Source organism: Engraulis encrasicolus, chromosome 6, assembly GCF_034702125.1.
Source record: "Engraulis encrasicolus isolate BLACKSEA-1 chromosome 6, IST_EnEncr_1.0, whole genome shotgun sequence".
NCBI classification, from domain to species: domain Eukaryota; kingdom Metazoa; phylum Chordata; class Actinopteri; order Clupeiformes; family Engraulidae; genus Engraulis; species Engraulis encrasicolus.
In genome coordinates this window covers 40,732,985-40,743,368 of record NC_085862.1, presented here as the reverse complement: position 1 = coordinate 40,743,368, position 10,384 = coordinate 40,732,985, and the positions used below count along the sequence as shown (strand labels likewise).

The 10,384-nt window shown below is 44.6% G+C and overlaps 2 protein-coding genes across 6 annotated transcripts in view; both read right to left on the bottom strand.

The window, feature by feature from the left end:
* The window catches only part of plin3 (perilipin 3), a 9,803-nt gene extending 7,382 nt beyond the window's left edge, over positions 1 to 2,421 (bottom strand). The window contains exons 1-3 of the mRNA XM_063201618.1: positions 2,261 to 2,421; positions 850 to 931; positions 1 to 31 (exon numbers count right to left, since the gene is read on the bottom strand). The exon at positions 1 to 31 is cut by the window's left edge and continues 165 nt beyond it. Coding sequence (XP_063057688.1) covers positions 1 to 31; positions 850 to 918 — 100 coding nt within the window. The 5' untranslated portion in view covers positions 919 to 931; positions 2,261 to 2,421. The remainder of the gene's footprint in view (positions 32 to 849; positions 932 to 2,260) is intronic.
* A 507-nt stretch (positions 2,422 to 2,928) lies between these two features.
* rgl1 (ral guanine nucleotide dissociation stimulator-like 1) overlaps positions 2,929 to 10,384 on the bottom strand; it is a 42,648-nt gene continuing 35,192 nt past the window's right edge. For 2 of the 5 annotated variants that reach the window (XM_063201616.1, XM_063201617.1), the window contains exons 10-18: positions 10,146 to 10,235; positions 9,905 to 9,991; positions 9,448 to 9,480; positions 9,152 to 9,273; positions 8,204 to 8,293; positions 7,434 to 7,614; positions 6,869 to 7,135; positions 5,876 to 5,990; positions 2,929 to 5,662 (exon numbers count right to left, since the gene is read on the bottom strand). In XM_063201616.1, the coding sequence (XP_063057686.1) occupies positions 5,475 to 5,662; positions 5,876 to 5,990; positions 6,869 to 7,135; positions 7,434 to 7,614; positions 8,204 to 8,293; positions 9,152 to 9,273; positions 9,448 to 9,480; positions 9,905 to 9,991; positions 10,146 to 10,235 (1,173 nt within the window). In that variant the 3' untranslated portion in view covers positions 2,929 to 5,474. Of the gene's footprint in view, positions 5,663 to 5,875; positions 7,136 to 7,433; positions 7,615 to 8,203; positions 8,294 to 9,151; positions 9,274 to 9,447; positions 9,481 to 9,904; positions 9,992 to 10,145; positions 10,236 to 10,384 lie in introns of those variants that run through there. The other 3 variants (XM_063201613.1, XM_063201614.1, XM_063201615.1) reach the window with 2 other exon arrangements.

Below are 10,384 nucleotides of genomic sequence, written 5' to 3'. Positions count from 1 at the left end.
GGGGCAGGTTGCCCACACGAGACACCACGCTCTAATGGGGAACACACACATGAACATGTAAAACACACACACACACACACACACACACACACACACACACACACACACACACACACACACACACACACACACACACACACACACACACACACACACACACACACACACACACACACACACACACACACACACACACACATGCATATTACACTTAGCTGACCCTGTTAGCCAAAGCGACTTACAGTTATTATTTTTCAGGCCATTGGTTACAGTCCCTGGAGCAATGTGGGGTTAGGTGCCTTGCTCAAGGGCACGTCAGCCATGGAGGAGCTAGGGAGAGGTCAGGTGGAATTCGAACCTACAACCCCCAGATTGAAAGACCATCTATCTAGACTACGGCTGCCCCATATGTAGTACATAAATGCATTACAGCGAGAAAGAGAGAGAGAGAGAGAGAGAGAGAGAGAGAGAGAGAGAGAGAGAGAGAGAGAGAGAGAGAGAGAGAGAGAGAGAGAGAGAGAGAGAGAGATAGAGCAAAGGTTAGAAATTCCAAGAGATAAACAAGATCAGGTCAGAGATCGGGAGATAAACTAACACACTCAACATATTTAATTCTGCTGATAGGATAATCAACATACGCAACAAGTTTGACTCAGTGGCATGTGTTGGCGAATGCTTGACGAGAAGTTGGATGAAAAGTAGGTCAATCGTCACACCAGCATAGGGATTATTTGTGAAATGCACTACACTGCAGTAGTCCACCTCTTACCACTGAACTGCGCATTCACATTCTCAGTAAACAACAAGTCTGCCTGGCTGGGATGGAGGAGATGACTGCCTGCCTCTTACCTGTAGGTCTTGTGCTTGCTGTAACTGTGTCTGCTGAGGGTCCTCTTTTGTTTCATTAGTGTCTGCCATTTTGTTTGGGTACCTGCCAGTTTATTGAAATAAAATGTTATTTTCATGAATCCAAACCCACATTCATACATGTTTATTTGTGACTGATGAAGAGTAGGAATGCCACTGTGACACAGGTGTGAGGCTGGTGATAATAATACATTCCTTGCAAAATAGTAAGTTACTGTTGATGAAACCAAAGGAAAAACATAATTTTCATATACATATATGATGATTTTAAAGGGCACAGACAGATAGACTGGCACACAAGCTACTTGATAAAGACAGACATGTAAAAAAAAGGGCACACAATATCTTTTGACAATGATTGCTTGGTGTCCATGTATATTCCAGCTCTATATTCCAACTGATGGTCAGTTGTGAACTAATCACACACAGAGACTCCTAATCTTGTTGATGAAAAGACCAGATAGTTTGACAGCTAGTGGGCAAAGTATAATGTGTTGTTCAAGATAAGACAGTTGAGCTCTAGATACTATGACTTGTGGCAAGATAAGATTCAGAGTTGTACCCTATAGTGACACAAGGGCAATGACGCATGCCTTTGAACATCACAAATCCATTGCGTCCACTTTGTTTAAGTGTGGCAAGACCCAGATACATGGATAAAGGTCTCAAAGCACGTTTTCCCTCTACAGGGAAAATGGCAATTGTTGTAACTAGTTCATAAGCAGCCTACATATGAAATTGAGACACACACTACAACCACTTGGCCCATGACAAAACTTCCTGCCTCCTCCCCAGGGTCAAAACTGTCTTGAAGCGAAATGTGTGTCAAAGGCAACCATTTGTCATGCCCAGACTATGGCGCACAGTTGACATTATATGTTAAAACGCGATGTGAAAAGTTTGGTGTAGATTGCTCCAGAATGCCGTGACAAGGGATTATAGTGCCCTGCTTGTGTTTCAAAATGAAACCGCCCAACCTCTCAGAAATCAACTGAGAGATGACATGGCTTCTGAACCCACACCGAGAAAGAGCCGTCTTTGTCTTTGTCATTCTGGAGAATATGACAGGTAACTTTACAGAGCGCGTGATCTAACTTTGGCGATGTATCTGTCATTTTAGTGTCAGCAGGTATTCGAGAGAGTATTTCTAAGTACCCAAAAGTATCCATTTGTCATTTATCTGACAAACTACAGCTTGACCATACATGACCACTTTCAAAACGTGTTGCGCTAAAACCTTTCGCAATCATAATTCCTTAAACTGGCCAAATTCCATTGCAGCCAAACTCCAGCGAGAGAGTGAACGCAACAGTGGAGGAAAAGGTGGAAATATTCAGACAATTTGACGGACAAGTAAACATGTAATACAAGCAGACAAGTAAACATAGCTTACCTTTGGTGAACCTGTCAAATCGTCGTCCTCTGATGACCTGGCTGAGGCGATAGAGATGAAGCAAGTGTCCGAATCTTTCGCGTGTTGTAAACGGGCTGGGTCGAGGCGGAGCAAGGTCTAGTCTGTGTTCCACGAGGATCCAATCATTTCAAGGGTTACGAACATTAATTGCACTGGAATGTGACTGCTTGTGAAATCCTTTTCCTTTCTGTGGTGGGAATTCTATCAGGATTTTATATTTTACAGCAATATAGTTGGAAAAAAGTTTCCTTCATCGTAGAGTCTTGACTAAAGTTATGGACTGTTCTTTTTAGTGTTTGGAATTTGAGGAATTTGATTTTCACAACTTAGGCCTACTCTTTCATTGACGACTTTTTATTTTTTATATATATATATTATTTAAATGTAAACATAGGCCTACTATTGATATGAAACTGTCACTTAAGTTTTGTTTTCACAAAAAATGTAGGCTATAGCCTGGTCCTAATGCATTTTGAAACCGGAGGAGGGCAGTATTCCTCTACTAATGGTTTGTTGTGAGTTGTGAACACGTTCTCTCCGTTCTCTCAATACTAAAATAGGCCTGTTATTTTCCAACATCTGGCATTTCATTTCATATCCACTATAGGCTTTACATTAGATGCAAGAAATGATGTAAGACACAAACATCATAGTAATGATAATAATTTATTAATTGACATTTGTAGATAGAGAATTCTTTGGCAGTGAAGAAAAATACTTAAAACAGAAAACTGAGGAAAATCCAGAAGTGCTGCATTGTATCAACAATGATATGGCAATGACCCCAGTAACACCTCTTCGCACCCCTCTTAGGCCCGACTTCCTACTCCATGAAGGACTGGTGAAGAAACAGAGTGGGATGACATGTCTGAAATGAAAATGTCATGGCCAGCATCACCAAACGTTGCAGTTAGAAAGAAAACAGACAATCATCCGAGTGAATATGGCAACTGACATCATCAGCAGCAGTAGGCCTATAGCGGAGCTAGCAGGGGCAACATAAACAAGGCCGAATTATCCTGTCTGAGTGGAGCCAATCTCAATGAGTTGTACTGGGAAGGAGAAAGGGGGTGGGGTTTTTTTTTAATGAGACAGAGGTGAATAGCACAAGACTAGAGTGCTTACCGAGAGTCAATGACACTGGGCAAAAGAGTAGCCGGGGTGAATGAGAGGCAGAACACTACTGCAGTGTGCGTGTGTGGGAAATAGGGGTGCACACAATGATTTAGTGTTATGGCCAAGGGGGTTGTGCACACCACGGGACAATATTTCATTGAAATAAACCTCTCCACTGAGTGATGAGGGGGGGGGATGTGATGAACGTGTCAAGGAGAAAACCTTCACTACTTGAACAATTGTGTCTGAATAAGCCCACGGCATACATAATGCTACAGCCTTCCCCTGGTAATCCTTCACAGCATACTCTTGTTTTTAATTCTTTAGACAAGGCTTCTGTCCCCCGAAACGAGACAGTTAATTAAAACATATTTCTCATACACTCTGGACAATGATACAGCTTTCTGTGTTACAAAATGACATGTATAAAAAAAACGAACAAAATTCAATACAATTCTATTCAAACTGTGAGAAATAACAGGACTGAAAAGACCAAGGATGATTGGAGAAAACGCCCATGGACTCATTTTTATACTTCTAGCAATGGCCACTCTGATACAGATTGCGTAAGCCCATGAAGGCAATTTTGTTTCAGACAACCAGAACGACTCCCATCCCATTTGGCAACTGGTGTGGCTGCAAAACAACCTTTCACAGGTGAATAACATAGAACAGAGAAACACCCAAAAAGTGTTGAAAATACAGAAAGAGAAAGAGAAACGAGAACAAAAAAAACTGAAAAGATTAACATTATAATGGAAACTTGTTATAACCAAGTAGGAACCAATCCGAATGCAAAGTCCACCACATTCATCACACAGCTCATTGTGGGAAACACACGAGAGGCACAGGTCCACGCTTGTGTCCACACGGTGAACAGACAGAGCGGACGGCAAGCAACATGGGACATAAAAGCGCAGGCATCCCCTCCCATCCAACAGGGGGACACCAGGCATCCTTCACTGATCCTCCACCAGCCCTCGAGGCAAAACACATCTGATCTGAGAACAGTCATTCTCACCCTCCGGAAACATTTTGTGTTCTCTTCAATCACCATCATTGCTCGAGGCAACCTGATTTGAGTTCCGTCTCTCTGCAGAAGAGATTGCTGCTCTGTTACCTTCTTCGCTCAGGGCAACAGATATTTTCGGTCACTCTCTTTTGAATTGTCCCTGTCTTAGCTCCAGGCATCAGATCTGATGAGTACTCTCCTTCTGAGTTTTCCATCCATGCTTAAGTCACTGATCTGAAATCAGAATTGGAAGCTTTCTTTCCTGCTTAAGTTCATGTTCATGGCACACTTTGTAATGCTTGAGGAAGACGCAAGGGAGGGATGGTGGTGAAGACAGAGGTTACTTTTTGTCTTTTAAAAAAAGAAAATTAATACTGACGGTAAACAGGAGGCTTTCTCCTGGTATATGTGCAAAATCATAACCAGCCTGGCGTGGGACCAGCCATGAGGTGATTCCTGCAGGGGTGTGGAGGGGCAATGTTGGGGGTCAAGTCGGAGTCCTCATCACCCCGTCATGTTGGCTTCATTGCAGTCCCACGCCACAATCCACCACCTCAAGGGTCAATCATAAACTCCTCCATCGTTTACCTCCCAAAACCACCACCAACACCACCTGGTCTCTGAAGCACCCAGTCCAGACTGGACACACCCAGGAGTGTTTTTTTGTTGGCCCACATTTATGCAGGAAATGTTCAGGGCAAAAGGGCTGAGGAAGGCACATGCATCTACGGGTGGGGAGGCAAGGCTGGATAGGACAGCTACTGTAGCAGAGAGACAGGGGCTGGCTCAAGCAGGCAGATACTGTTTTGTAAAGGGAAATAACACTATAAACAGTTTGTAGTTTTCGTCATGTCAAATCACACAGTTCATATCTCCAACCATCTGCCAACCCTCATCTCGAGCGTAATACTTTTTTTAAACACAGCACAAACTCCCATTCACTCCTCACAACAGCCTTTGGATCCATCAGCTCCTCTGCCCCATCCACCCACAGTTCCCCTTCCCTAGGTCCTGTTGCTGACCCCCACATGACCCCCAGGTGAGTCTGTGGGGGAGGCGGAGGGGTCACAAGGTGACCTTGCTGAGGCGGAGCGACAGGCTGCTGCGTTGCTGGACGCGGGGGAGCGTGGAGCTGCAGCGGCTGCGCAGTTGAACCGGTCGGCCCTCGGAGCCGCGCAGACGCAGCAGGAAGTCGAAGTTGACCGAGGTGTTCATGGCGTAAAAGACGTTGGCGTTGTCAGGGATCACCAGCTCTGGGGACAGAAAAATGGGGTAGGGTAGAGAGTGAAAGGTGAGCGTTTTTTAGAAGTGGTGTTTGGCATTAGATTGAAACATTTCTGACACGAACAAGAACATGATCAACTGAAGTGAATGTTGATCTAATAAAAGGAATATTAAACTTAATACTGTGAAGAAAGACAGACAGACAGAAAGAAAGAAAGAAAGAAAATATTCTCAGTGCTCACCTCTCTCCTCAGAGATGACCTGCACCAGTTCATACTGGTCCGTCTGCTCCTCCTCCAGGTTGTGCTTGGCCATGGCTCTGGAGATGACCGCCGGGGTTTTATCCTGACTTGTCAGCTGAGAGGTGACAAGCACAAACACAGTCAGCTACCATTCACTTCCTCCCACACACACTACTAATATACTATAGTATAGTAGGACTACAAGAGAAATGTTGGGTTATTATACACAATAACCCAGCGTTTCTCTTGTAGTTCATTGTGAACGGCAGCACCATGGGGCAATGAATACATACAACACACCAAAACAATGGTTCACTTACAGTATGTTCCATGTTTCATTGACTATGTATTACCATGCAGGGTTTATTGATATTCTGAAAATAAGATTTTACTAAAGGGAGCAATCTGGAGCAATGGATGTAACCCATTGTATTTCTAAATTGCCAACAACACACACACACAGACACACAAACACAGACACAGACACAGACAGACACAGACACACACAGACACACACACACACACACACACACACGAGCATGACACGGGAGTGGATTTTCACTCCCGTCCCATCCCAGTCCCAGAAAAAAATCGCATCCCGTCCCATCCCGGACTGGAGTAAAAGAAACAAATCCCATCCCGTCCACTCCTGAAAAGAATGCCTCCCAATCCTGCCCACTCCCACCCAAAATTAACCCTAATCCCGTTTCGTCAAAAAAACCTAGGCTTTTTTTGTTTGTTTTTTTTAAAAGAAAAAATAAGCTGCATTCCCGCTCACTTTCATTTTTATTCCCGCTCCTGCCTGCTTCCATTCATCTTTACTCCCGCTTCTGCCCGCTCCCGTTCATCTTTAACATTTTTACTCCCATCCCGCGGGAATCCCGCAGGACCCGCGGGACCCACGGGAATTCCTGAAAAATGTCATCCTCTAACACACACACACACACACACACACACACACACACACACACACACACACACACACACACACACCAGGATGCTCTTGTAGACGTTGCCGTTGCCCTGCTCCAGGCTGACGCGGATGATGCAGGCGTCCTGGGCCTGAGTGTTGTAGGCGGGGGGCAGGCTGGGGGAGGTAGGGGACATGGGCAGGGGGGTGAGCGAGGCCGAGCGGCGGTGGGTGAGGGGGTGGGGGGTCGAGGGCTGCTGGGTGGGCGAGGCCAGGCTCAGGGGGTTGCTGGCCGAGGACGACGTCGTATCCATGGAATGCAGAGAGGTACACGAGGAGGATTCTGATAGCTGTACCATTAGGGACAAGGGGAAAGTAAACAATAAAAATGAAAAGATTAGCTTTGTGTGTACAGTATACAGTTTGCTAAATTAGACTAAATTAAGTAAATTAGTGCCACACTTGCGATTGAATGTTGATGTGTGTAATCTATTATCTATCCATTTGTATGTGTGCAACTACAGTGCCAATGTGTGCATGTTTTGATTCTGTGTGTGTGTGTGTGTGTGTGTGTGTGTGTGTGTGTGTGTGTGTGTGTGTGTGTGTGTGTGTGTGTGTGTGTGTGTGTGTGTGTGTGTGTGTGTGTACCTTCTTGAGCGGGATGTCTGAAGAGTGTGTGGGGGTCATCCCCTCGCTGTCTGAAGGAGTGGAGTCACTGGAAGACACGCTGACAGAGTCCATGCTCTCCCCCGAACTCCCAGTAGGGGGCGACCGCGGTGTTTCCCTTACTGGTGAATTCGACGAGGTGGCATCAAGTCCCAGAAATAGCCTATAAAAAGGAGACAAAATGCTAAGTAAGATAAAGAATACTCAAAGCAACACAATGAAGACTGTTGGTATGAATCGGTCTGTAGGCTACTTGTTTGAATGTGTATCTGTTCTTAAAACCATAAGACTTGAAGTATTGTTAAGTCACACTTCCTGACGAAGGCTTCATGCCGACACGCGTCGAAGTATTTTAATCATGCTATGCCCAACAAAATAAAGGCATTTTAATTACAAAGAAGATGAGTGCCTTGGTATTTCTCAAACTTTTTTGAAATATTGTTAAGTAATGTTGCTTCAGTACAAGTACATACAGCAGCGATTCTCAACCTTTTCCAACTTGGGGCCCACTTAACATTTTTGCAGATGTTTGGGGCCCACCTCTGACCAAATAAACAACTCAATTAAATAGTCAAGAGTAACACACACAAATACTTTTTAAATTTTTAGACAATGATTTCAAGGCCCAGTTGCAATATGTTCAGGGTCCACAGTTTGAGAATCACTGGCATACAGCAAACCATGGAGATATGCAACTATTAGTTCAGTCGGCATATGTGAATTTGTAAGGGTAGAAATAAACAGCGACTTACAGGCTTAGTCTCTTCACCATGCTCTTGCGAGGTTTTGGCGATGTCGGACTGCTATCTCCCAGACCCTCAATCTCACATGACAGAGCATAGCTGAGGAGGACAAACCACACAGGAAAACAACAGACAGATTAATAGACATAAATATAAAAAACCCATCAAAAGGTAGAGTCTGTGACTTTGTTTTGATGTTGAGATTGTTGATACAATCTGTACAATTTCAGCACATTCTGCTTCCCTGTGCTCTACTGCTGATGGGTTTATGGCTCCTTCTGAGTCAGTATGTTCCCGAGAGCAAACAGCCAAAACTGCTGTTTTTTTGCGTACAAACCAAAAACTAGCGGAGAGGCCTTCTGCCAAATTTGTGAAAGTGCACAGAGTTCATATTGTTATTTCAGGCTGAAAACTGTAACAGTGTGCTCACAGCTAATTTTTCATATTTTCAACCTACATATGCTTCGTCTTATGTAATTTACCGTATGGATCCTTTCCACTACTATTATTAGTTATACAACTACTACAGTGGTCTCCAAATGGTGGCCCGCGGGCCAGATATGGCCCGGGCATGGCAAACATTTGGCCAGCCATGAGGTTTGAACAAATTAAAACATAAATGTATGCTATCTGTGGCTATACAGTCAGGCGATTTCTTTAGCCCTCAGTTTCACTTGCGCTACATAATTTGGCCCTTCAGGGGAAATGATTGGAGATCACTGAACTACTACAAAGTCACCTGCAACTCTGTCAGCCTTGCAAAATCTTTTGACAAATATTAATGGTATTTTAACTCGCTTGTGTAATGTGCTTAACGGAATGGCTGCAGGGATATGTCTGTGCTATTACGCCAAAATAAAATCCCAAAGTGGGAAGGTATGAATTCTAATGCTACTGTGACTAAATGGGGTTGCATAACAGACGGTCTGGTACGAGACTTTGGGCCATTATACGTACCTCTCCTCTTCAGACAGCTGAGGCTGGCTGCTGAACCAGTGCAGGAACGTCCGGTTGGGGTTCAGACAGTAGCTGTTGCAAGCAGACTGGAGCAGCTTAATCTGAGCGATTACTTCAAATTCCTGCAGACACAGACAGAGAGAAAAGAGAGAGAGAGAGTGAGCGAGATTGGTTTCTGTCACATCAAGTCCACCGCATTCTCATTCTCAGACAGCTCACAATGTGCTCACATCCAGATGAGACAGCCAGCAAACGGCACTCAGACTCAATGGCAGGGGACAAAAATAGCAACTCACCCTGCGTCTCTTCTCGAAGTTGATCAGGCCTCCCTGCAAAAAGAGAGACACACAAAGATGGTCACTGTCAAGAGCAGAGCTTTCACACTGTGCTGCGCTCTGGAAACACAAACATGGCCGGGAACACACAGAGGGGGAGAACCGAACGCACCGCACTAAATGTCTCACATACTGAGGAAAGTAAAAAAAAAAAAATCCTCTCTGTCGCTCTGAAGTTGGACAGCGGCTCTGGGCCAGATAATTTATCTTTAGTGTTTGCGGAAAGTCGAGCGCTCCCCACTGAGAGCAATCCATTTTTCTCTGTTCTATTACTGGCTGCTTTGTGGGGCAGCAGTGCTAAATTATGTCAATCTGGTGTCCTGTGTCGATACGATATACTGTATATAGGAGAGGGCAACGTTTATTTTATTTTTTCTTTGCGTGTGTGTTATTGCGTTTTGCTGTCTTTGAGCCTCACCTCGACAAAATCTGGCAGAGCCGTGTCCAGCATGGTCAGATCTGTCAAAAAAGTGCCGAGGTAGGGTATTGTCCCCTGCATGTCGCCCTGGGAAACAAACAGTAAACATCAAAAGGTTAAATCATGCCAACGCACTTTGGAATAGAAAAAAACCTCCTGTCGACATATCCTTCCTCTTTCCCTAAAATAATCGGCGCTTTTCCTGCTCGACTTCCACCATGGTGGCCGGAGCTCCACTCACCATTTCCTTCTGCAGCTGCAGGCGCTTCTGGGAGCGTTTCTGGTGGTCCTTAGCACAGCTGTCCAGGCTGGCAAACTTGGACGTGCCCTCCTGCAGAGACAATGCACGGGTGTCAAATATGAGATGTTAGATTTTGGACGTTTCCAAAATTCTCTTCTCCAATAAAAATTGAAGGATGACCAAGGAGAGAAAAGTTGCTGTTTAACATGTGGAGGAAGCTGGGGATGGACTGTTGATTT